Raw genomic sequence first — 24,673 nt, 5'->3', positions numbered from 1 at the left:
GGAGCAGCCCAGCTGCCCTTCCCAGCCCCCAGAGGCAGCTGTGGTCATTGGTTTGGTGGATTCTCTTCGGATTTGTTTCTTTAAGGATCTACGAAGGTATGCTGTGCTGTTGTTAGGGAACCAGCCTGCTCTGCTAAAACAGGCATCGGGTTCCAGGCAGACCCCAGGCCCCTCAGGTCAGTCCTTGCAAGGACGCGGGGCCCTTTCAACGGCTGTGTGAAGTCCGTTGTCTGGATGCACCCTCGCTCCCATCTCCTTTCGTGGGAGTTTAGGTGGTTCCGATTTTTTTTTTTTCCAATTGCCAGTGGGCTCCAGAAGATGCTCTTGTAGCTGATCTGTGCGCCCATCCGTGACTATTTCTTTCTTTCTTTTTTTTTTTTTAAAGATTTTATTTATTTATTTGAGAGAGAGAATGAGACAGAGAGCATGAGAGGGAGGAGGGTCAGAGGGAGAAGCAGACTCCCTGCTGAGCAGGGAGCCCGATGCGGGACTCGATCCGGGGACTCCAGGATCATGACCTGAGCCGAAGGCAGCCGCTTAACCGACTGAGCCACCCAGGCGCCCCCGTGACTATTTCTTTAACAGAAACTCCTGGGAGTGAAGTGGAGGGTCATGGGCTGAGCACACGTGGCTGACGACTTTCATGCACTTGAGCTGGGTTTGAGGCAGAGAGAGGGCTCCTGGGAGGGAAGAGGGCGCTCCTGGCAGAGGGAACACTATGGGCAAAGACGCATGTGTGGGGCATCCAGAATTCTCTAAAGGCCTTTTGGGAGGAAGACTGCTGCTTGTTTAGAATTCCGGGAAAGCAGCTCGGAATGACCTTGCTGTTCTTCCGTGTGTCTTCCCCTCCTTCTTGGGGAGCCCTCCACTCCCTGACCAGCCTGGGCAGGAAGCTGGGGAGGAGCTCAGGCTCCCCACTGCAGCGCTCTCTGGGCCACACCACCCACCCACCAGATCCTCCTTCTAAAGCTCAGCTGATGTGTCTCTTGGGCTCCTCGCCTGGTCTCCACATCAGTCAAGGGCTCCGGTGCCTTTAGAAGATTCTTGTGGGTCTTGGGTCCCTTATGCAGTCTGGGCTGGCATCAGGCTCTGCCCCACTGTGGGTGGCCAGTTGGCTTCATACACCTCTGGCCAGCCCAGATCTTCATCAGTCTCTGGTCACGTCTCCTTGATTCCCTGCCCACCCCCACCCCTTTATTCATCTTGCTCCTTCCCTCTGGGGTAGTGTGTCCCCACACCGAGTGGGAGCCCATCTAGGGCAGTGAAGGCTAGGTCATGGTGAAGGGCGGGGGTTTCATTCTTGAGGGGATAGAGGGAGGTACATTTGGTTTCTAGGGAACGTTCAGAATAGGTCCTATTCTTCTAGATAATACCACTTCCTCCCCTGCCCCAGCACCAGGCCCTGCCTCCTTCCAGGCCACTGCACTTCATTCTGGGTGGGGATAGTCGGGGATAGGCAGGGACAGGTGGGGACAGGCCGGGGCCAACTCAGCCACACACAGAAGCCTGGGCTGACCCTGGGAAACACATTTCCATCCTTATCAGTTATTTCCATGGAGGGTTCCGCTGGGCATCTCCCACTTTGTCCCTCAGGGGCCCTGGTCCCAGGGCTGGCAGGGCCTGACTGCCGTGTGGGATGTGGCCACGTCCCAGGGTGGATGTGGCCTGAAGCTGCCACCACTAACAGGACATTTTATCTGAACATTAATTCAGATGTTGCATTCCGTTCCCTAGCGTGGCCGGTTTGTTGTAATATTAAAGTATGATTTTAATATTGTTAACTTTGTTATTTACTGTTGAGTAAACTGCTACTCTAGGTGGAGTTGCTGAGGACATCCTGAAGTCTCCCGTGTCCCCAGCGACAGCCACCCAGCCCTCAGGGGCCGGGCAGTGCAGCAGTCTTCCAAGGCCACCACGTGCACTGGATTCTATGTAAACGGAGTCCCCTAGAGTTGTGCCATCGGTCCCACAGCCCTGGGGGAAAGGCCAGGAGCCTGGCTTCTGAGGGACACTGTTGCTAACAGGCAGTGTGACTTGGGCCATGGCCTCCTCTCTCTGGACTTCTGTCCCTTTATGTGGCAAAGGGAAGCCATGGGCGGTCTTCACTGGGCTTGACAGTGTTTTCTGGTTCACACGCCGCGACTCAGCAGGAACTTCAGAGCAGGTAGGCAGCAGCAGGGGAATGGCAAGTGGAGGGTGGGACCGCGGAGCATCTCTGCAATCACAGACGGTGGGCGTGGTGCCCCACTGCACCTGCTGAGCCCATCCCGATCCCAGTGCTGAAGGAGACAGAACTCGGACAGGATGCTCAGGGCGTGCAAAGTGCTGGCTTAGCTACGAGCCTTCTCCAGGGAATGCGGCCCTGCCTGTGACGCCTGTCCTTCCTGTGACAGCCCTGGACTTCCTGCAGCCCTGGGAGGGTTCGGGCCTGGGAAAGGGCAAGTGGCATTACTCCAGGCTCGGGGCACACGCAGAGCAGCCCGCAATCCCCCAGTGACTGTCTTCTGGGGCCACAGGAAGCACACGGGGCTGAGTCTTCCCCGGGGAGCAGGATTTGCCCGCCCACACCCTGGCCTCCTGTCTCAGGGATGTGCAAATGGGGTTCTGGCCTCCAGGGCTCTGAGGCTGTAGTGCCCCCCCCCCCCCCCCCCGCCAACCCGCACAGCATGTGGGCACTCAGTGGAGGTGCTGATCTCTGGAGCCTGAGCAGATGAAGAAAGGTGCATTGTCTAGCTCAGCTTCTCTTCCCTGCCCCGCCCTGCTGCAGAAGTGGCCAAAATCCTAATATTGGTGTGGTTTTGTTTAGCAAACAAAGAACATGCAAAGCAGTTCCCCATCCGTGTGTGTGTGCGTATGTGTGTGTGTGTGTGTACCCAGCACCCTCCCTTACCCCTGACATGGAGCAATAGAACACCCATTCCAGGCCTGGCCCCAGTGCGTGGCTCCCCGTCTCTGGCCTCCACTGTGTCCATGGACATGAGGAGAGGAGGGAGCAGGTGGTCTCCAAGGCTCTGCTGGGAACCCCCACAAATGGGGAGCCTGCAGAGGAGGCCAGACCACCCTCCCTCTATGCAAATCTCAACCACCTACCCCTGCTTCCGCAAGCCTGACAGGGCACTCTGGCTGAAGTAAACAGAAAGAGCCTCTGGAATGAAGTGTAGTAGGAGTCCTGGCTGGCCAGAACCAGCGCCTGGGAGTCGGCCGGTTGCCATGCCCCAGAAGGCCTCAGAACCCACAGGTTCACAGCAAAGGAGCAGTGTTGGGGGAGCATCTGCAGGTGTCATTGGAAGGAAGTAAAGAGAGACTTGACCATCTTGCCTTGGAATCAGATTCGAATCCCAGCTCTGCACTTGCCCACTGTGTGATCTTGGGCAAGTTGGCCAACCTATCTGAGCCTCCACTAACCCCTCTGTAAAATGGGATAATAACACCTCCTTTGCAGAGGGTTGTGCTCGTTTGAGTCAATGTGTGGAAACCCTGGGCCCTGCTCGGTACCTGGAAGAGACTCGTTCAGAAGTGTCCACTGGGTGGGCTTGATGCTGAGGGCACCGGAGACTACCTTCTGGCAGGGGAGAAAGTTACCCACATATAACTGCCATAGCAGGTTCAGTGGGTCCTGAGGTGTAAGTGGGAAGCCCAAGGAGCTCAGCCTTCAGAGGTGGGAGAGCTTCCGGTTGGAATGACCAAGGGAGGCATCATGGATGAGGCAGCATTTGAGCAGGCCTCATAGGATGGGCAGGACTTCAAAAGGGGCTCCTCATGGCCTGGCAGCATGTAGCAGGTGCCAAGCCCTGCTCACTGCTCTGCACGCATGGTCTCAGGGAACCCTCCCACAGATGAGGAAGCTCTGTCACGTCGTACAGCTAGTGAAGGGTGGCACCAAGCTTAAGTGAGTCCTATCTGCAAAGTCCCTTGGCCATATAAGGCTCTAGGGATTAGGACTCAGCTGTTATCCTTGGGGGCCATTATTCAGCACACCACGGTGATTACATCAAGAAATTTGAGATGGGAAGATTACCCTGGATCGTCCAGATGAGCCCCATGTGATCCCAGGGTCCTTCCAAGAGGAAGGCAAGAAGGTCAGGCAGAAGAATGAGGCAGGTGATGGAAGCAGAGGTCAGAGCCACCTGCTTTTGAGATGGATGAAGCGGCCACAGCTGAGGGCGGCCACGGCCTCTACCCTAAAGGGATGCAGCCCTGCTAACACCTTGAGTTTGGCTCCGTGAGACTCATTTTGGGTTTCTGACCTCCAGAACTGTACGAGGATAAACTGTATTGTTTTAAGCCACTAACCTTATGGTGATTTGTTAGCAGCTTGCGGAGACTGATGCAGCCCCCAACTGCAGGAGCCTCGCCTTCCCCGGCGTCTTACCGCTAGGGGTTCTTGCGCTTCTCTTCCCGCACTTACCAGTTTGGTCTGAGTCCACAACTCCCAACCCATCTGTCAGCCACTCCAGAGCTTTCTCTGACTTTTTTTTTTTTTTAAGTTTTAATTTTTTTTTAGTAATTTCTACACCCAACGTGGGGCTCCAACTTACGACCCTGAGATCAAGAGTCGCGTGCTCTACCGACTGAGCCAGGCTGGCACTCTGGCTTTCTCTGCCTTTTGAAGCTCCCTACCATTCCTTCCCAAAGCCTAACTTGCACCCAAGACGCACTCAATAAACACTGGTTAAATGTAAATAAATCTGTGTCTTTATTTTTATTTACAGCAGTTGAGAGGAATGGGCTCTTGTTAGCAGTGACTGCTTGTTTCTCCAGCCCCGTGGCCTGAAAGCAGAGCCGGAAGCCCCGTGGCCGGCTGAGTGCCAGTCAGAAGTGGGGGGCAGCCAGCACATCTGGCCGAAGCAGAGGGGTATCAGGCCTCCCTCTGGGGCAGGAAGCAGCTCTGGCCATCCATGGCAGCCAGAAAGAGAACCACTAAAAACCAGATCCCAGCACAGTGGGCAGCAGGCAGAGGGGGAGGATTTCTCTGTGGATTCCAGTTCTGGGCTATTCTTGGCATCTCTTGGAGGGAGGGGGAGGGCTAGGCTGGCTTTCAGGGCTCCATGGGAGGCAAGGCGCCCAAGCTCTTAGACCTCTAAAACAACTTAGCTCAGAAAAGACCCAGACCGGTTCTCATATTTTGCAGCAGGAAAATATTGGTCCAGAGAGGGAAAGCAACCTGCTCGAGGTCACACAGCAATTCCGTGAGTCTCAAAACGAGCTGACAGATTCCTGCCCAGCCCTGACTCCAGGAGACCGGGGATCTGGGCGCAGGAGGCTGGCCTCCCTCTGGGTCGCGGGACCTCAGGGCAGGCTGGCTGGGAGCCCAGGGCAGGTCCAGCCTCACTTGAGATTGTGCTGGCTCTCGCGGTGCCGCCGTAGGTCCACCTTGCGCTGGAAACCCTTGGTGCACAGCTCGCAGCTGAAGGGCTTGAAGCCGGTGTGCTTCCGGCTGTGCGTGATGAGGTTGGAGCTCTGGCTGAAGGCCTTCCCGCACACCTGGCACTTGTGGGGTTTCTCACCTGCGGGGCAGCAAGGAGCGGGTCAGGGCTGTCGGCACCAGGCCCGCCGTCCCCCTGCCCTGCATTTGTTCGCCAGACTCTGCTATGTGTTATCTCGCGGCCAGCCCACATGCGCTTTAGAAAAGAACTACAAAAGGGAGAGGGGAAAACAACGCCCCCTGGGGTTGCACCCTGGTCGGACGGGGACTGACTGGGTCCAGGCCCTCAGTTAACAGCCAAGCAGTGAATGATTGGAGGAATGAATGAATGGCGAATCCACCTGCTAGTCTCACTTGGACCCAGAGATCACACTTTGGCCGTTCCCTTCCCGGCGTTTTTCCTACGCATTAAACGTGTACTTAGGTAGCAGTGCGTCCAGCCCTCTGCGTGGAGGGGAGCGCCTCTCGCTTTGTAATTGACCCCCTCCCCGCCCCCCGTCCGGGAGGCCCGTGCGGGCGTGGCCAGGGAACCCCGGGGCCAGACGAGGGGCGGGCGCCTCACCTGTGTGGATGTATGTGTGCTTCTTCATGTCCGACTTCTGGTGGAAACGCTTGCCGCAGAACTGGCAGGGGTAGGGCCTCGTGTCCGAGTGGATGAGCAGGTGCGTGGACAGGGTGGACGAGCGCTTGAAGGCTTTGCCGCACATCCGGCACTCGAAGCTGCGCTCCTGCCGGACGAAACGAGGCCCAGGGGGGTCAGGTGCGGGCGGGGCCTCGAGACCCGGGACTGCCGCGCTGGGCGCAGGACCGGGCCCTGCCGGGATCCCCTGAGGAACAGGACACTCGTTGGGGGGGCATCGAGAACGGGTCCTGGAGGAGCAGGACCCAGAGACCCCCATTTCTGCATCCCAAGGGGGGCTGAGGCCTGGGGCCTGAGAGGCCTCCTGTGCGTTTTCCCCTGTAACCTTCACAGTATCCCATGCAAAATAAACCTCAACGTGCGTTTGTTGACTGACTGATAGATCGACTGATCTGGGGCATGGTCATGGGCTTCGCAGTGCTTTGGTTAAGAGTCTGTATTATTGGGGCACGACTCTGGCTTCTGCCCCTTAGAAGCCACATGACCTTAGACAAGTCATTTAACCTCTAGAGACTCAGTTTCCTCATCTGTACATGAGAACAGCAGTAATAAGCTCAAAGTGTAGACAGCTGAACCGGCAACTACTAGCACGTGGTGTGCGTTCACAATTGGAAGCTCTCATGACCATATCCTGCCTCTCCCGTTTGAGCTTTTATTGACTCCCGTGTTAGCAACTCGGGTCATTTCTGGTACTTTCCCTGGAATGGAATATTCAAGAAGGGCTAAGCGGGACAAGATTCTAAAAGTCGGGAGCCTCAAAGCTGAGGACACCTCTCCTGACCACACGGACGGCAGGATCATTTCTGAGCCTCAGAGACATCTCTCTGCCCCCGAAATCCCACTGGGCCAGGAGCCTCTCCCAACAGCACATGAAGCTGATTTGGCCCATCGGGGAGGGTGTTGGGAAAACTATAACGAGGCTAGCACTAAAGCACAATATTCATTATCAAGAATGAATTAAACTATATATTAAATATATATAATATATACATATATTTTTTTTTAAAGATTTTATTTATTTATTTGAGCCAGAGAGAATGAGAGAGAGAGAGAGAGAGAGAGAGCACATGAGAGGGGGGAGGGTCGGAGGGAGAAGCAGGCTCTCCGCCGAGCAGGGAGCCCGATGCGGGACTCGATCCCGGGACTCCAGGATCATGACCCGAGCCGAAAGCAGTCGCTTAACCAACTGAGCCACCCAGGCGCCCCTATACATATATTTTTAAAAGAGGGTTTTGGGGACCCAGATGAGGGGGGAAAGGACCCTCGATCTGTGTCACCTTCAGAAGCAGGGTGAGAGACCCAGCCATAGCCCTAGGATTCCTGCGGGAAGCACAGAGCAGGAGTGGGAAGCGGCGGTGGGGGGGGGGGGGGCTGGGCTTGGCCAGCTGCCCACCTGGGAGTGGACGTGTGTGTGCTGCTCCAGGCTCACGGCGTGGCCGAAGGTTTTGCCACAGACGTCACAGGCAAAGGGCCGGGTCCCGCTGTGGGAGCGGCGGACATGCACTTCGAGCCCGTGTGGGGTGGAGAACACCTGGGGGCAGGGGGCAGAGTGTGAGGCCACTGGGGGCTGCGGAGAAGGAGATGGGCCTGGGGTCCCAAAGCCAGCCCCACCCCCCTCCATGCCCAGGCACAGACGGCCATAAAGCAGGAGAAGCACTGGAATGCTGTGTGTCCTGGGAAGGTCCCTTTCCCTCTCTGTGGCTTGGCTTCCTGTCTAGAAAATGGGGGCTGTGGGAGCATGTAAAAGGCCCCTCCTGGCCCTAGCTAGAGGCTGAACAGCCTAGTGGTTAAGAGCCAGGAGTTTGCCAGAGCCACGTTTGAATGCTGGTACTGATGTCTACTTGCTGTGTGCTCTTGGGCGGGTGACTCAACCTCACTGAGCTTTTTGTCTGCTTCCCAGGGCTCAAGCATGTCAAGTGCTTCGCACAGGGCTAGCACACGGCCAGGGCTCATGGTCCTTGTCCTCATGGTGAGGACAAGCATACTGAACCCTCGATCGCACCAGAGGACTCAAGATTCACGGCACAGGGAGCACCCAGCTGCCGGGGAACTGGAGAGGGGACGCGGAGCAGGGCCCGCGAGCCCACCCGCACCCAAGTTGCCCACCTTGTTGCACTTGAGGCAGTGGTACGTGTCCATGCCCGGGGAGCAGCGGAGGCTGAAGTCCAGGGGCGGCTCAGCGCTGGGCACAAGAGGGCTGCCGTACAGGCTGACGGAGCGCTCGAGGAAGGCGGACTGCATGGTGGAGGGGGCCTGCCGGTAGCTGTGGCCATAGGACGAGGCCAGGGCATCCCAGGAGAAGCTGGGCTTGTAGAACGGGGGTGAGTCGGAGTCCCTGTCCTGGGATCGGGGGGGCATTACAGCAGGGCCCTCTGTGGAGAGTGCGACACATATATCGTGGTGATTCATTGATAACTAGGGCACTGCTCCCCACCACTCTCCACCTAATGACCTCATGCTGAGGATTGTGGTGTATAGCCCAAAATATTACTGTGGGAGAGGGTCTGGGTCTTCACTGTGGCTTCTCAGCTTTTCAGGTCCCCAGCACCTGCAGAGTGCCCACCTCACCCACTGCATCGGCCTGCCCACCGCTTCTTCTGACCTGCCACACAGAAGCTCTCATCTGGGAGTGAGCTCCCCGTCCTAGAGGGGTCCAGGCAGAAGCTGGAGAGCCCAGATTGTATCCAGATGGCCTTGTTGATCGTTCCTGACTCCACAACTCCAAGGATCCCTGCTTCCACGAGCCCATCCTCCCTCCATTCCACTTGCACTGGCTGACGGGGAATGGCCGGTGGTCCCAGCCTGGGTACCTGGCACCAAGGCCGTCCTGCTCAGGCTCTGGTCCAGCTCCAGCTCTGGCTCCCGTTTGAGGTCAGTCCAGGTCAGGCACTGGTTTGGGAACAGGGTGTTGAGGACAGGATCATTGCTCAGGACCTGGTCCCTGGCCCCTGTGGGGAAACAAGACCATCAGAGACACCAGCTACAGCTCCTAGGAGGATGGGGACCCAGAGATGCACTTGCTGCCATCCCCAGCCGCTCGCATGCACGGGCCCTGCCCAGGATGGTGGGAGCAGGATGGAGGCCGAAAGGAACCCCCCTGCCCCGAGGAGAACTCCTGGACCAGTGTTAGTTTTCTGAGTACCCGACCTCAGCCCTAGATCTTTTCTGAGTCTGGTTAGGACCCACATGTCGGCTGCTAAGGACCAGCTCCAATCCTGATGCTCCCACCAACCCAATGGATCAGAAGACATGGGTGCATTCATTCATTCGTTCAACCAACATTTACTGAGCTTCTGCTTGCAGAAGCGATGCGCTGCATCCCCAACACGGGGGACAGGGAGCCCTGGGTGGGTGCCGCAGGGGGATCTCTGACTCACTGGGGCTAAGGGCAGGAGGCCAGATCGGGTCATCTTCCTGGATGCGGGGCTGGTGGTAGGTATGAGCCTTCTTGCTCTTCACCAGGAAGGAGCGTGGCATGGTAAATGTGCGCCCCACACCTGCAAGGGGAGAGGGAGAGAACAGTTAGGAAGGGCAAGAGGACAGCAGTCTCTGTATTTTAGATCCTCCTCCTGATATCAGAATCCACTGTCCTGAGTCGAATGGTGTCCCCCAGAAGTTCATGTCAACCTATGAATGTGATCTTCTGTGGAAATCGGGTCTTTGCAGATTTTACCAACCTAAGATGAGGTCATACTGAGTTAGGGTGGACCCTAAGCCCAATATGTCCAGGGTTCTTATAAGAAGAGGGAACTTTGGGCACACAGACACAGACACACAGGGAGAACACCGTCTGGAGGCGGGAGCAGAGATGGGAGGGACACGCCTACAAGCCGAGGAGCACTGAGGATCGCTTTCTCCACCAGAAGCCAGGAGAGAGGCACACGACAAACTCCCTCAGAGCCTCCAGAAGGAACTGACCTTGCAGACACCTTGATTTGGGATCTCTAGACTCCAGAACCTTGAACGAATAAATTTCGTGTTGTTTTAAGCCACCTGGTTTCTGGTAGTTGGCTACAGTGGCTACAAATCCTAACCTCCCCCACTATTCCCTTGCTAGGAAACTAATACACCCACCTTCTAGAAAACCCCCAGGGTCAGTCTGCTCCTGCCCACATGCCCTGAATCACACTAGGAGCAGAGAAGGAAGGACAGGGGTGTCTTCAAATATGACACTGTGGCCCCGGCATCCAGAAAGCTGCATTCATGCCCCTGTGGGATCTGCATCCAGAGGCCACGGAAAGGGTGGTCTGAGCTCAGGTTTTGGAGTCAGATGCTCACGGGTTAGAATTCCAGCTCACCCGCTGTGCACTTTGGGGCGGATGCTTAACCTCTCTGGGCCTACTCCCTTTTCTGTAAGGTGCAGTGCCCAGGCAGGTAGTGCCAGCGAGAGCATCTTATGTGCTTAGTGCTTATCATAGCGGGGGGGGGGGGGGGGGGGGGCAGGGGAGGCGGGTTGCAACAAAGGGGGCACCTCAATTGAAAGCCACGTTACTGTGGCACTGAGGCACCCAGAGCAGGGCTGCCCCTCGTCTGTGGCCTCAGCCCAGAGTCCGGTGCCCAGAGAGGGAGGAGCCTTCTCTCTCTCTGAGTGGGGGTGGGGGGGGATTGGAGTTGCGTGTGGGGCTCAAGGCCCAAGAGGACTCCCCCATGCCACCCCACTGGGAAGCCGGAGGGCATTTTGTGCACATGGAGGAAGAGGCCAATGTCCACCAACTGTAAGATCTAAGCAGTGGGCAGCCCAGCTCAGCCGCATGGTACCGAACCCACCAGTCCGGGGGTGGGGGAAGACACCCTCTCCCTCTCTAGAATGCTCTCTCCACCAAGACACGGAGGACCAAATCAGGAAAGGGACCTGCCCTTGGTCCTGGGCGGGGGCTGGGGGCGTGGTAGAGCCAGACCAGCCTGAACACCTTGACACCTCTGGCTTCGCATGAGGAGAGCATCTCCTGCCCCTCGAGGCTCCTTGTGCTCAGCCCGTGAGGCTCCCCTGAGGGCTCCTGGGAGACAGAGAACATCTGAGTGGTCCTCTCTCCTCCCCACCCCAGGCCAGGCCCAGGCAGGAGTTCAGGAAATACTTCATCAATGGCATTCCTGGTGGCTCCTCTGCGGGTCCCATTCCCAGGCCTCAGAGCCGGAGCCCCCTTCCCCGGGCCAGCCGCCACGCAGGGCTGCAGCGACGATAGGGCCAAGCGCGGGAAAGGGATTACAGCTGCTCCAGCAAGAGCCAGGGCTGGGTGATAAGGCCAAGGCGAGGAGCGGCTGGGGGGAGGGAGATTAGAGAGGGCAGCTTGGAGCCCTGCCTTTGGACCAGGCCCAGGGAGTCACCCCTTCCCCCGGCATGACCCCAGGCCAGGCAGGAGAGAGGCCCCCAGCTGTGCCCAGGCCTGCCTGCCCTTCACCAGAGCCCCCAGGGCACCAGGAGTCCGGTGAGGCCACTCCACCCCAGCCATCCTAGGCCCTGCCCTCCGCACCATAGGCCTCAGTGACCAGATCTGCCAAACGGGGATCACAAGGCACCTTCCTGCCATTGCTGGGCAGAAAGGACGTCTACTACAAGCAGGTGTGCCAAGTGCTCGGTGTGGTGCTCGGGCTGCAGGAGCACTGGGCGGGGGTGGCATCACAGCCCGCGGGAGGAGAAGCTCCAGGAAGGCTGGCACAGCCCACGTCCCGTCCTGTCCTGCCTGGCCACATCTCCAGTACCCTGCCCAAAGCAGGTGCGCTCTGAGGACAGGGATGAGCCCGAGACCAGGAGCAGGGACATGCTCCAGGCCCGTCCCCTCTGGGATCTGAAATGAGGAGGTGGGACTTGAAGGCTCTGGGGTCCAGTCCAGCTGTCAGATTTTGCCCCCCCAGTCTTGCTTGGCCTGCTGTCTCCCCCAGGCTTGTCGGGAAGCCCGCGGTGGCCTTATCTGCCAGGGGCAGTCTTCCTCTGCCTCCTCCCCTCCCCCAGGGCTCCTCTCACCAACCCCCTTCCCCCTTCTAACTCTGGGGTCCGGGAATCCCCTGGGGAGGCCAGACCCTGGGCAGAGCCAGAGGAGACCCCCCCACACACACCAGGAGAGGCGGGGGCTGTGTGGTTTTGTCTTTTGTTCTGGGGGAGCCTCCAAGGGCCACGGTCTCTCTATCAAAAGATGATCTATTCTTTTTTACATAGTATTTTAGTAGTAAGCCAACGAGAACCAAAGGTCGGCATGAAACTGCCGGAATGCCAGCAGATACTTCTTGCAGCCAGAATCTGCGTAGCCTCAGCTCCGTGAGTTCGGACCTGGGAGCTGAGGGGCTACTGCCCCATTTCACGGAGGAGGAATGAGTCTTGGAGACTGGCTCATGATCCCAGGCAGATCCCAGGCTGCCCGCCGCACCCCCCCACCCTGGCCTCCATACTCTCAACTGTCAGACACGGGGTGGGCACTCGGGGCGGAGGCGAGTGCGCAGACATGCTAAGGAAGGTGTCTAGAGCTCCCTGGTGTGCGTTATGCCATGAAACTGACATCCACGGGGGGACTGTCTTCCGGGCTCACAGGGTGAACTGAGGCTGAGAGAGGAAAGTGGCTCATCCAGGCCTCGTGTTCCTGTCCTGCTGGGACTTGACTCCTGGCCCAGGGCTCTGCCCATCGGCACCTGTGGTCTTTCCAGCCACCCATGAAGACAAAGGCTGGTTGGTGGGGCAAGATGATGGAAAAATCAAATTCCTTTGCATTCTGTCTTTTCTAGAACCCAGAAGCTCCACATGGGTTCCTGGAGAGTTTTGAGGGGAGAGGTCAGAGAGAAAGACCTCCTTCAGAAAGCTCTGGTGTTCCCTTGGGCTGAGCCTGAGGACACCATAGAGGTCAAGTGGTTAGGAGTCAGGACAACATAGTCCCAGCTTCCGGGGTCCCTGGCTGGAGGAGAGCGACTCTCAGGGCCCACTCTCGGGATCCCCTTCAGAGCCCCCAGTTTCCCTCCCTCTCCCTCTCTAGAATGTTCTCTCCACCAAGCCTGGTAGAGTGGCACAACCAACCCCATGGCTTCAAGCCTTCAAGCTCCCCGTGGGGGCCAAACACACCAGGAGAACTTCCTTTTGGCCCCTGTTAGCGGAGTTAAAAAAAAAAAAACAGGAACCAATCAGCTATACTGTAGTTAATTAACAACCACACCGTTCTGATTCACACGGACCGTTCTGAGAAAGAGCTCAGAGCAGAGATTGTGAAAGAACCCTAAGATTTCTTCATGAAACAGAGGCCTTGATGGTATCGGCCTCCGGAAAGAGACTTGCTGTTAACATCTCTTCCAAAACCTCCATCCCGATAGAGGGTGCCCTGACCCCGAGTCAGAATCTCGGCCCCGCACCTCTACATCCAGGTGGACTCGAAGCCACAGCCTGGTGACTTCCGCACAATGGGGCGCCATGGGCCTCCCGTGGGGCTGAGTCTGATTTTGTGACCTTGAGCTTGACCATGTCGGCCTCCAACCTGGGGCTTGGTTTTCCTATCTCTCAAAAGGGACCGTTGGACTAAGAGATTTCTAAACTTCCCTTTTGCTCTAAAATCCCATGCACAGTTTGTTGACCTTCAGCGAAGGACTGACCTGCCTTGACTAAGAACCTCATCACTCGGGTTCCCTTTTTGGGAGGGTTGGGTAAGACTCCGTCGTTTCTCAGAGTCAGTGACAGAGGACCCTTTGGACTTCCTTTATGTTTAAAGACATGACTCAAACAAACAACCAACAACAACAACAACAACAAAAAACCTTTCCACGTAGCAGTTAAGGGAAATGAGCCTGTTTCATGTTAGGGGCCCCAGCAGAAAGGGGTCATTATTATTATTATTATTATTTAAGATTTTATTGAGAGAGAGAACAAGCGTATGGGAGAGGCAGAGCGAGACGGAGAAGCAGGATCCCCGCTGAGCGGGGAGCCCGATGCGGGGCTCGATCCCAGGACACCGGGATCATGACCCGAGCCGAAGGCAGACGCTCAATCAACTAAGCCACCCAGGCGCCCCAAGGGGTCATTATTTTTATTTGAAACTTGCAAGCAGTTCTCAAACGCTCCTCCTAAGTTCAGAGACTGCAATGTCACGAGTGAGTGAATCAACTTCTGAGTTTATACCCAAAAGAATTAAAAGCAAGGACTCAGACATAATTGTACACCCAAATTCACAGCAGCATGATTCACAATAACCAAAAGATGGACGCAACCCGAGTGTCCATCAGCAGATGATGGAGAAACAAAACGTGGCATATCCATACAATGGGACATTATTCAGCCTGAAAAAGGAAGGATGTGCTTACACAGGCTACAACATGGATATGAATCTTGAGGACCCCATGTAAGGGAAATAAGCCAGTCACAAAAAGATGAATGCTGTAGGACTCTCTGCTTATATGAGGTCCCTAGAGAAGTCGGATTCATAGAGACAGAAAGGACAGTGGTGAGAGCCAAGGGCTGGGGGACGGGAAAGGGAGGGGAGTTTGTGTTTAATGGGGACAGAGTTTCAGTTTGAGAAGATGAAGAAAGTTCTGGAGATGGATGGTGGTGACGGTTGCCCAACATTGTGAATGCGTTTAATGGTACAGAACTGTACACTTAAAAATGATTAAAATGGTCACTTTCCAGTCATGTGTATTTTACTACAATAAAAACAAAAATGAGTGAACAAAACATTTCCTGGACATTTTTGAATTGGAGCAGCTCCCATTGGTTTGGGAGCTGAAAACAAATGAACAACAACAACAAAAACCTCCCTCTAATTTAAGGAGGGGGTAAGGTTTTTTGTTGTTTCTGAAAAGGGATGAAATCATATGTGGTCAGGCTATTTTCCCAGGGGCGATCGGGTCCCAGAATCTTCGAGAGTCCTTATGCTCTCCAAGAGGACCCCAACCTCACCTGCCCTCCTGAAAGCCTGGAGAAAATGTTCTGCACTGGTTTTGAGTAACTCCATCCATCAAACCCAAGGCAGATATGACTTTCTGATGCTCCCCAGGCACCTTCCGCAGGGAAACCAGCATTCCGACCCCCCCATCCTGATTTGGAAGACACCTCACACATCTCCTTATTAAAAGAGTCCCTTGTGGGGCGCCTGGGTGGCTTGGTCGTTAAGCATCTGCCTTCGGCTCAGGTCATGATCCCAGGGTCCTGGGATCGAGCCCCGCATAGGGCTCCCTGCTCAGCGGGAAGCCTGCTTCGCTTCTCCCTCTCCCACTCCCCCTGCTTGTGTTCCCTCTCTCGCTGTGTCTCGTTCTCTGCCAAATAAATAAAATCTTAAAAAATAAATAAATAAAATAAAAGAGTCCCTTGTGCACCACCTCTGAGGACAAGAAACTTGCCACCTCGCTAAGACTGAAATCTTCTAACCATTCATTGCCTACTGAGAACTCTTCAGGAGGTGTGAGCCTCCATGGGCAGGTGCAGCTTAGCTAGCTGCTATCAGATCCATGTTCAGAGCCTGCAAATTAATTTGCCCCCTCCAGGAAACTCACGAAAGCTGCGGACCTTCCCCACAGAAAAATGTATACAAGCACATATCCACAGCTATTCTATAGACCCCCCTCTTAACAAGCCTTACTTTAGAGCAGGCACCAGATGCCCAGACTTTAAACTCAGTCTTTTCTCCCCAAATTGGTAGAAAAGACTGAGAAACCACCTGCCCTTCTGCAGCCCTCTTGTTCCTGGAGGCCGGGGGCTGGGGGTGGTAGACAAAGGCATTTTCCCTTCTCCCCTCACGGGGCTCTGGATGGGAGGGCACTCACTCTCAAAGTGCCCCAGGAACTTGGGTGAAGGGCACTGGGGAGTGTGGGATGCTGGGGGTAGAACTTCCCTCGGAGTTTTCTCAATTTCACTCTAATTTTATAGACAAGGGAAGCTCAGGGTGATGGGGGGACAGGGCCACACTAAGCCAAGTACCTGAATGAGTGTTGCCCCACACTCTGCCCAGGTCCCTGGGAGAGCTGGGGTTGCGGGTATGACCTCGCACAGACAGGTGATCCCTGTCAGACCCAACCGGGTTTTGGAAAGGCCGTTTATGCACAGCTGGCAGAGGGCGGAACTCCTATAGGGCTCTGCCTCCCACCACCTCCTCTCCGCTGGGTTCAAGGGCTGAAAGCTGCATCCTGTGGAAGAGATATCCCAGTCCACCTAATTCTTCCTGTAACTGCCAAAGGGCCCCGGTGACCTGCCTGGAAAGAATCTAAGTCAGATATGCAAATTTAAAAAGAAGAGGCCGGGATGACAGCACTCACCTGTCCCTAGCTCTGCCGTCTGGTCCTGGATGCGGTCTTGGTCTTGGTGGGAACCTCCCAGCCTCTGGGGATCGGCTCCACTCTGTCAACCTCAGACTCTCTGCTCAAATAGATACTTCTTCTTTTTTTTTTTTTCCTCTCTCTCTCTCCCTCTCACTCTCTCTGTTTTTTTTTTTTTTTTTTTTTTCCTCTTCTGTTCCCCTCCTTGATTTTCAATCTGATTATTTGTGTCAAAATCTGGCGGTGAAGGAACAGCCAATAGAGAGCGCCCGAGCACGGGGCTGCATTTGCTTATCAAAGCTTCCCCGACTTCGGGCTCTTGCCAGCCCTCCACCCGGGGAGCCGCGCTCTGCCCCGGGACATTCTAACTAACGCCTCCTGAAAGAGGAAAGGATGGCTAAATCATTCCGTTTTTAAACTTAAAACACTTATATACTTGATTTTGCATAAACTGTTTCGTCTTTCCTTCCTTCTTCTGTCTCTGTCTCTCCCCCTCCATCCCGAGCCAGGAGCACTCTGCTCCAAAGCCGCGGCAGACCGTTCTTAGAGAGGTCCCTCTTGTCCTTGCAGAAAAGTCGAATTCACGCTTCCCCAGCCTTGACCCCAGAAGAGGTGAAGGAGACGCCCAGGTGCTTCCCGGCGTCAGTGAGCCGCTCAGCCCGCTCAGCCCCGCGGCAGGTGCACTCGGGATCGGTCCCAGACCCTGCATGTGCCGCCATCTAGCGGCCGCGGAGGAGACGGGGGAGGCCCATGGTCGGTCACGGGCACAGCCAGGCTCGGACATCACATCCCGCTTGGCACGGAGCCCCATCCCCCGATCCCCCACCTTTTCCCTCCTTTGCCCCGCAAGCCTGATTTATTTCAGGAGGATTTGCATAAGAGGAGAACTCACAGAACAGAGTACTGTTAGGCTGATTTGCATGCTCCTCCAGCCCAGGGCTGGAGAGATTGTTTCCCTCATAAAGAAAACAAGTTTGGCGACAGGAAGCCCCAACTTAAACTGCAGGTCCGGGGCCCCGACATGAGGAGAAAGGGGGTTTCGGACGAGGCTCCTCTGCCGCTAGGCCCCCAGCCTGGAGGTCAGATGGGCCTGCCCGATGCTGCGGGGGCGGGGTCCCAACCATCACCCTCAGCCCTTGGACTCTCCTTGGTGGAGAGAGAGTGTGGGAATTTCTGGACTATTCTTTGGATGTTCCACATGGCCAACAGTCAACTGGAACTGTTTGTCATTATGCAGAAAACTTAGAATCCAAGGACATTTGGAAAAAATTCCCATTTCTTCCCATTTTCCCTCCATTATGTAGGCACATCCATGTTTTGCTTATCAGATCTTTCTTCTTCCACTGGCTGTTGTTTTATTTAAGTGCCTCCCAAATTCTCTTGCGGGTTTTATGACCATATTTAATGGTTTTGCAGCTTTTCATGGCTTATCTTACCAGCCACTTTCTTCATTTGGGGCATATCATGGTTTGGGGTAAAGCTGACGAATTGGGTACATGCTGCTCTGGGGTTCTGATCCCACTTGGGGTCTTTATCCTCCTCCATTAGTAACCGATGCAGGGACTCCCTTGCTAGACCAGGACCCCAGCCTGGAAGTGAAAGCAGGCCTTCTCTGGAGCCACCTGGACCCCTCTGTGGGAGGGCAGTCCAGTCACCTGGACACACCTTACAGCCTGGAGCCACCATGCAGCATCAAGTAGGCCTTTGTGGCCTGAAACCTCCCAGTCTTGGGGTCCCCTCCAACACTACTCCATATTTTTTAAAGATTTTATTTATTTATTTGACAGAGACACAGCAAGAGAGGGAACACAAGCAGGGGGAGTGGAGAGGGAGAAGCAGGCTTCCCGCCGAGCAGGCAGCCCGATGCGGGGCTCGATCCCAGGACCCCGGGATCATGACCTGAGCCGAAGGCAGACGCTTAATGACTGAGCCACCCAGGCGCCCCATCACTACTCCCTTTAGTAGGCAGCCCTGGAGAAGAAGTGTCTTCATTTAGCCTCTCGCAAGTGCTAAATGACTGCAGCATCCTTGTGCCAATTCATTCATTCATTTATTCAAGTTACTACTGGAACCTGTCCTGCTCCAGATTCCTCCTTCTTCCCTCTGCCTCCTGCCTTCCTCCCTTTCTTAGTCATCTCGGGCTGCCATAACCAAATACCACAGACCAGGTGACTTAAACAACATTTATTTCTTGCAGAGACCAGGAAGTCCAAGATCAAGGTGCTGGCAGATTCTGTTTCTGGTGAGGACAAGCTTCTTGATTTGCAGCAGTCCACCTCCTTGCTGAGTCCTCACTTGGGAGAGAGGCAGAGGGAGGGAGGGACAGAGTGAGGGATGGAGGGAGAGAAAAAGAGAGAGTGAGTGAGTGAGAGAGAGCTTAAGCTCTGGCTTCTTTTCCTTTTCTTATAAGGACACTAATTCCATCATGGGGGCCCCATCCTCAACACCTCATCTAACCTAATTACCTAGCAAAGGCCTCACCTCCAAATACCATCACACTGGGGGTTAGGGCTTCAACATGAATTTTGGGGGATAAAAGCCTTCAGTCTATAACTCAGCTAATACATGTTTATTGAGTAACTGCTATGTACCAGATGCCAAGGTTTCCAACAAGAACCAGATGGGAGCCATCGTGAGCGCCTTCCTGGTCTAGCAGGTGGGACAGAGTACCCTGAAATTTACAAACTGGGCTGATAAGTGCTGTGATGTAATCATGGTATGCAAAGGAGCACAGTTTTTTTTTAAAGATTTGTTTATTTATTTGACAGAGAGAAAGAGAGAGACAGCGAGAGAAGGAACACAAGCAGGGGGAGTGGGAGAGGGAGAAGCAGGTTTCCCGAAGAGCAGGGAGCCCGATGCGGGGCTCGATCCCAGGACCCTGGGATCATGACCTGAGCTGAAGGCAGATGCTTAACGACTGAGCCACCCAGGTGCCCCTGCAAAGGAGCACAATGAAATGAAAGCAGACTTGGAAAGTAATGAGAGTTAATGAAGCTAATGGAAGTGACATCTAGGCTGATGCCAGGCTGACTTAGTTGGGAGGAGGAAAGAAGGGAAGAATGTCTAAAAAGAACAGCATGTGCAAAGAGCTGGAGGCAAGACCTTCGGGGAATTGACAACAGTCAAGTTCAGTACGGGTGGATGGTAGAGGGTAGAAGAAGGGGAGGGAGAGATGAACCTAGAGAGGAAAGAAGGAGCACAATCAGGAATTCCTCCCTGATTTTAAAACCTTCAATGATTTCCCTTTACCTAACAGGACACAAAATTCAGCTTCAGAGCTCAGAGTTTTTCAGTGTCAGATCTCTTTCATATGACAGCATTTTCTCTGATGTAAGGTGCAGAAACCCAATTTATACCAGTTTAATAACAACAACAAAACAATTAGTTCATGTCACTGAAAAGTTTCAGCTTCAGGCATGGTTGGATCCAGATGCTCAGATGATGTTCTCTGATCTCATTTGTTCCTGCCTCAGGACATTTGCATTTGTTGTCCCCTCTGCCTGGATGGCCTAACTTCCAGATCTCCCCATGGCTGACTCATTCAGGTCTCAGCTGCAATGTCATCTCGGCAGAGAGGCTTCCTTGGCCATTAACTAAAGCAGGACCCTCCCACCCCAGCCACTTTCGGCCCCATCATCCTACCCTTTGCTCTTCTTGCCAATCATAATTATCTGAAAATGTCCTGTTGATTTATTACCTTTTTATTGATCTCTTGTTTGGCCTGACTGCCCACACGGACTGTAAGCAATACAAGAGCAGGGGTGGCGTTTGCCTGGCTCCCAGCCGAGTCTCCAAGGCTGACAACAGTGTACGGTAGACACTCGTGATGTTTTTACAGAGTGAATGGATGAACGAATGAATGAATCCGTGCATGCATCTCTCTCTCTCCATCTCTCAGCATTCCTTTCTTCTCTGGGGCTGAGATCACCAACACTGTCAGCCGTAGTCTATCATCTTAGAAACACCGGCGGAAAGCAAGCCCCTTCCTCGGTAGTTCGAACAGGAGGCCCCAGAATGACTCTGATTGGCCCAGCCCAGTCACAAGGCATCATCCCTGCACCAATCACTGTGGCCGGTGGGAGGGATATGGGTGTCTCATCGGCCAGGACTGCCCAAACCTCGAGGGGTTAGGGTTGAGTTTGGGCAGGAAAGAGCAGTTGTCACTACACAGAGTAAGGCCACGAAGGTGTTTGGGCCACGGCTTCCACTTTCCAAGTGTCTTCTTATTGTCGCCTGAACATGCCGCGTTCTTTCCCGCTGGAGACCAAATCCCAGCTCCTGCCTTTGCCCTTCCTGTTCCCCATGTCCAGAACGTTCTTCTCTTCAGTTTCCTCCTTTGCAGCCCAGTTCTGCTCGCACCTCCTTCAGGAAGCCTTCCTAGATGCCCGCAATCCCTGGGGCCACCCATACAGCCCTTGTTTTCTTTGTCAGCGGGCACTCAGCTGCTTCTCGATGGGATCAGCAACTACCTATGGGTAGGAATGCTACGAGTCCTCTCGTGGCATACACTGACCTCGGTGGTGCGGCCGAATAAGCGAGAGCCGCAGCTAGAGCCCGGCAGTGTGCAGAGCCCCTACCCCCCGTGGAGATACCCCAGGCAAGTGCAGGCGGGCTCAGCAAGCGGCGAGGGAGAGGAGGGGGTGAACGTGCTGTGCTGGGCGGGCGGCAGCAGGGTCCAGGCTGCGGTCCCAGCACCAGCTAGCATTGGCTGTGACCCTGGGCACCTTTCTGGCCTTGGCTTAGAATGGCCACAGAATGCAACTTGAAGATGGACTGGGTGGTCCTTACCCTGGGGTTGGGGGCGCCCAGCGGGCCGCTGCGCCCCTGGGCCATCCTCCTCTGCCAGAAGAGCTGCCATTCTCTGCCCTGCTGCGACTCCGTCGTTCGGGGGGAGATTGTGGAGCTCTTTCCCAGCCCAGGCTCCTTGCCAGGAGCTGCAGGCAGTTGAGGTGGCGGGAGTCCCGCTTGCAAACGCAGCGTGCCCCTGGCGCAGGACAGTGCCCTGCGGGCCAACAACCCCACGACCCGGGAGCCCCTGAGCTTCCGGAGGAAGCAATTCACGAGATCGCCGCACGGTGGCGCTCTTGCCCCCTTTTCTTCCGGCAAAAACCAGCCTGAAAACCTCTGACCCGTCAGTCCGTCCGTTCATCCATCCACCCACCTACCTATCTAATTACTGCTTAAATTACAAGAGTGATATATGATCAGAGTAGAAAGAAAAAAGTAAAAGAGTATTGATCTCCCCCTGATGTGTATTCTTTTAGTTTCTCTTTCTCCCCCTCCCTCTGACTCCGCCCCCCAGGCTCCCTCTCCCCCACTCCACAAATGCATGTGTGCCTATAATGTTTTTCAATTCAAACAAAGCTTCACTGATCCTTTGCTATTGAGTACCACACGGTCAGGCTATGCCTCCCTCAATCTGTGAGCTCCCCCGTTCTGCCTCCATGGATCTCATGATGGGGATGGGACACACCCTTTGGAAGACCATGAGGCCGCGTTTTGGGGTACACCCACTTCACAGGGCGGCGGGTTTGCCTCAGACAAGCAAGGACGGAGGGGTGCTCTGCTCAGGCAGGGGGTGTAGGCGAGCAGCCCGAGGGCCTGCGTTCCTGCCCGGTGCCTCCCAGGAACCCTGGCAGGGATGCCGAACAGGGCATGTCGGGACCCCGTTCCTAGGTTTAGGAAATAACAGACCACTGAGAAGCCTACCTGCTCCATCCATCCGAACAGTGACTTCTCACTGGGAACCGTCTTCAGAGAGTTTCCAACAATTCCCCTCGAGCAAATGTGGAACCCCATGCTGAGGACTGGAGAGGCAGGGGGACCACGGATCCCCCCAGTCAGCCATCTGAGGTTTCAGAAGGGGAAACTGAGGCCTGAAGAACCCTAAGAAGCAGAGCCAGGACTGGGACCCTGGCCTTCCAATCTTCTTGAAAGCCCTTGATAACGGGGACCGTTGTTTTATCATTTCCAACCTAGGTGTGTTACCTGTGTCTTGTAAAACATAACTCCAGAGAGGATGTCTAATTCTCCAGTCACTGGAGTGAAATGGAAGCATCGTATTGGCATCCAGACCTGGGATTGCAACCTGGTCTTGACACCCACCAGCTGCAAGACCTCGAACGGGCACTCACCTCCCCCCTGGAGCCTCAGACATTACATCTGTGAAATGGGGCTAAGGATAATGCTTCCTCGGGGTTGTTGTAGGTAGCAAATGAGTGAATACATGCAAAAACATTTATAAATGCTGATACACTCTATGGCCGTGAGTTATCATTTCTCAGCAGAGACACATAATAGCTCGTGAGAGGAGTCTTCGATTTCTCTCTTTAATGAGACAGAGTCAAGAGCAGCCTTAGCTGCTGGGGACATAAAAGAAGAAAAAAAAGAAAAACAGGGCAGTGTCAGCCTGATTGCTATCAGGTGGGCTGTGCTCATTTACATGGCAGGTTGATTATTAATGAAACACCTGACATTTGGTTACGGCTCCGTCAACTCCCGATGACTTCTGAGTTCATGTCCCCTGGATGCTCACAGGAAGCTCACTCAGAGGCTGCAGACAGGAGGACGGGACGAAAGCTTTGTGAACATCTACCTGGGCCAGACCGGGTGGAGGGGCTTTACAAGTCTTGGCCCTTGAGTCTGTGGGAGCATTTTGCCACTTGGAATTATTGACCGGATGATGGGAAACTGAGAACCAACCCCAATGTGCGGCCGGCACCATAGCCAAGTCCACCGATCCACTGGGACGGATGGCCCACTTTTACTCCCCAGGGTTTCCCCAGTGCCATGCCTGGCACATCACAGGATCATTAGGCGTGGGATGCATGAATGCAAGTCTGTGCAAGCCGTGCGTGTGTGTGTGTGTGTGAATATGTGTGTGTGTCCGCTAGCCAGCCTTAGGAGGGTGACGGGCTTCCAGTGGGTCCTCACCTCCCTAGTGAAGACCCAGCGAGGAACATCCCCTGCAAGTGATGGCCTTGCTGCCCGGGTAGAGGAGCTTGTCAAGGCTGCTGAGCAGGGAGAGGCCCTGTCTCCCCTGAGCAGCCTACCTGGGCCCAGGGGCCTTGCTGCAGCCTCCAGACCCAGGAAGCAAAGTGCCCAGGGAACACGGAAGCAGGGAGCCAGAGGAAAGATATTTGGGAGCAGGCACACACCTTTGCAGAGGACTAGAAATTCACACCCATCTGGGAAAGAGCCCACTCTCCACTGCTCATCCTCACTAGGAGCATCCTGCAGGCTACACAGCACAGAATCCACAAGAAAGAGACTTTCAGCTCCTGGGATTTGCACTCAATTTACATGTATTTTGCATATACGGGCCACCTTCACCGATTTTCAAGCTACCGTTTTATCAGAGCCCACTGAAGGACCAGCCTTTTTTTCCTCCTGTTGCTTCTTATCACCCCATGAACCTGCAGAAAGGTGGCCTCCACCTAAGAAGGCGATCTAGATGCCAGGCAGAGGGGGGCGACCCAGTGCCCTTGTGACTCAGACAGTATGTCCTTGAAAGGTGGGATGTCCATGCATTTCTGCAAAATGAGTGGTTTGTAGATTAAAAAGGACACACCCATGTCCTCCTTTGGAAAGCAGGAAAGGGTTCTTTACAAACCATCCCAGACCCAGCCATTCCACTTCTGGGCATACACCTGAAAGCATCCAAAGGAGGGACTCAAAGAGCTATTTGTACTCATGTTCACAGCCAGAGTATTCACAACCAAGTGGGGGAAGCTACACACATGTGTATCGATGACAGGTACACCAATAAACATAGTCTATGGGGCGCCTGGGTGGCTCAGTTGGTTAAGTGTCCGACTTTGGCTCAGGTCATGATCTCAGGGTCCTGGGATCGAGCCCCAAGTTGGGCTCCCTGCTCAGCAGGGGGTCTGCCTGAGGTTCTCTCCCTCTCCCTCTGCCCCTCCTCACCTCTCTAAAATAAATAAATCTCTTTTCTTTTTAAAAAATTTACTTATTTTTATTTAAATTCAATTAATTAACATATAGAGTATTATTAGTTTCAGTGATTCATCAGTCTTATATAACACCCAGTGCTCATTACAACCCATGCCCTCCTTAATGCCCATCACTCAGTTACCCCATCCCCCTACCCCTCTTGCCTCCAGCAACCTTCACTTTGTTTCCCATGGTTAACAGTCTCTTATGGTTTGTCTCCGTCTCTGATTTCGTCTTGTTTTATTTTTCCCTCCCTTCCCCTATGCTCCTCTGTCTTGTTTCTTAAATTCTGCATATGAGTGAAATCATAATTGTCTTTCTCTGATTGACTTATTTTGCTTAGCATAATGCCCTCTTAGTTCCCTCCACATCGTTGCAGATGGAAAGTAAATAAATAAATCTTTAAAAAAATAAAAAAATAATCATGGTCTATCCAT

General features: G+C 54.4%; 1 protein-coding gene across 1 annotated transcript; it reads right to left on the bottom strand.

The window, feature by feature from the left end:
- Window positions 1-5,271: 5,271 nt before the first annotated feature.
- Window positions 5,272-16,346, bottom strand: GFI1B (growth factor independent 1B transcriptional repressor). Its single transcript, XM_021691607.1, has 7 exons — window positions 16,284-16,346; window positions 9,443-9,562; window positions 8,876-9,013; window positions 8,172-8,437; window positions 7,459-7,596; window positions 5,988-6,153; window positions 5,272-5,507 (listed from the first exon to the last, which is right to left on the bottom strand). Exons 2-7 carry the CDS (start codon window positions 9,540-9,542, stop codon window positions 5,329-5,331), a joined length of 987 nt encoding a protein of 328 aa, XP_021547282.1. The 5' UTR covers window positions 9,543-9,562; window positions 16,284-16,346; the 3' UTR covers window positions 5,272-5,328.
- Window positions 16,347-24,673: the final 8,327 nt, after the last annotated feature.

This window comes from Neomonachus schauinslandi, chromosome 13 (genome assembly GCF_002201575.2).
Source record: "Neomonachus schauinslandi chromosome 13, ASM220157v2, whole genome shotgun sequence".
Taxonomy (NCBI): Eukaryota; Metazoa; Chordata; class Mammalia; order Carnivora; family Phocidae; genus Neomonachus; species Neomonachus schauinslandi.
Note: the sequence above shows the minus strand (reverse complement) of the source record. Positions and strands in the feature narration are given on the sequence as shown.

Bases quoted from the DNA above. Each gene is read 5' to 3' on its own strand.
- GFI1B (XM_021691607.1), bottom strand. From the start codon at position 9,542: ATGCCACGCTCCTTCCTGGTGAAGAGCAAGAAGGCTCATACCTACCAC. The intron at 8,438-8,875 runs GTACCCAGGCTG...CACTCTCCACAG, and splicing joins CAGGACGGCCTTGGTGCCAG to AGGGCCCTGCTGTAATGCCC. The intron at 7,597-8,171 runs GTGGGCAACTTG...CCCTGCCCCCAG, and splicing joins ACTGCCTCAAGTGCAACAAG to GTGTTCTCCACCCCACACGG.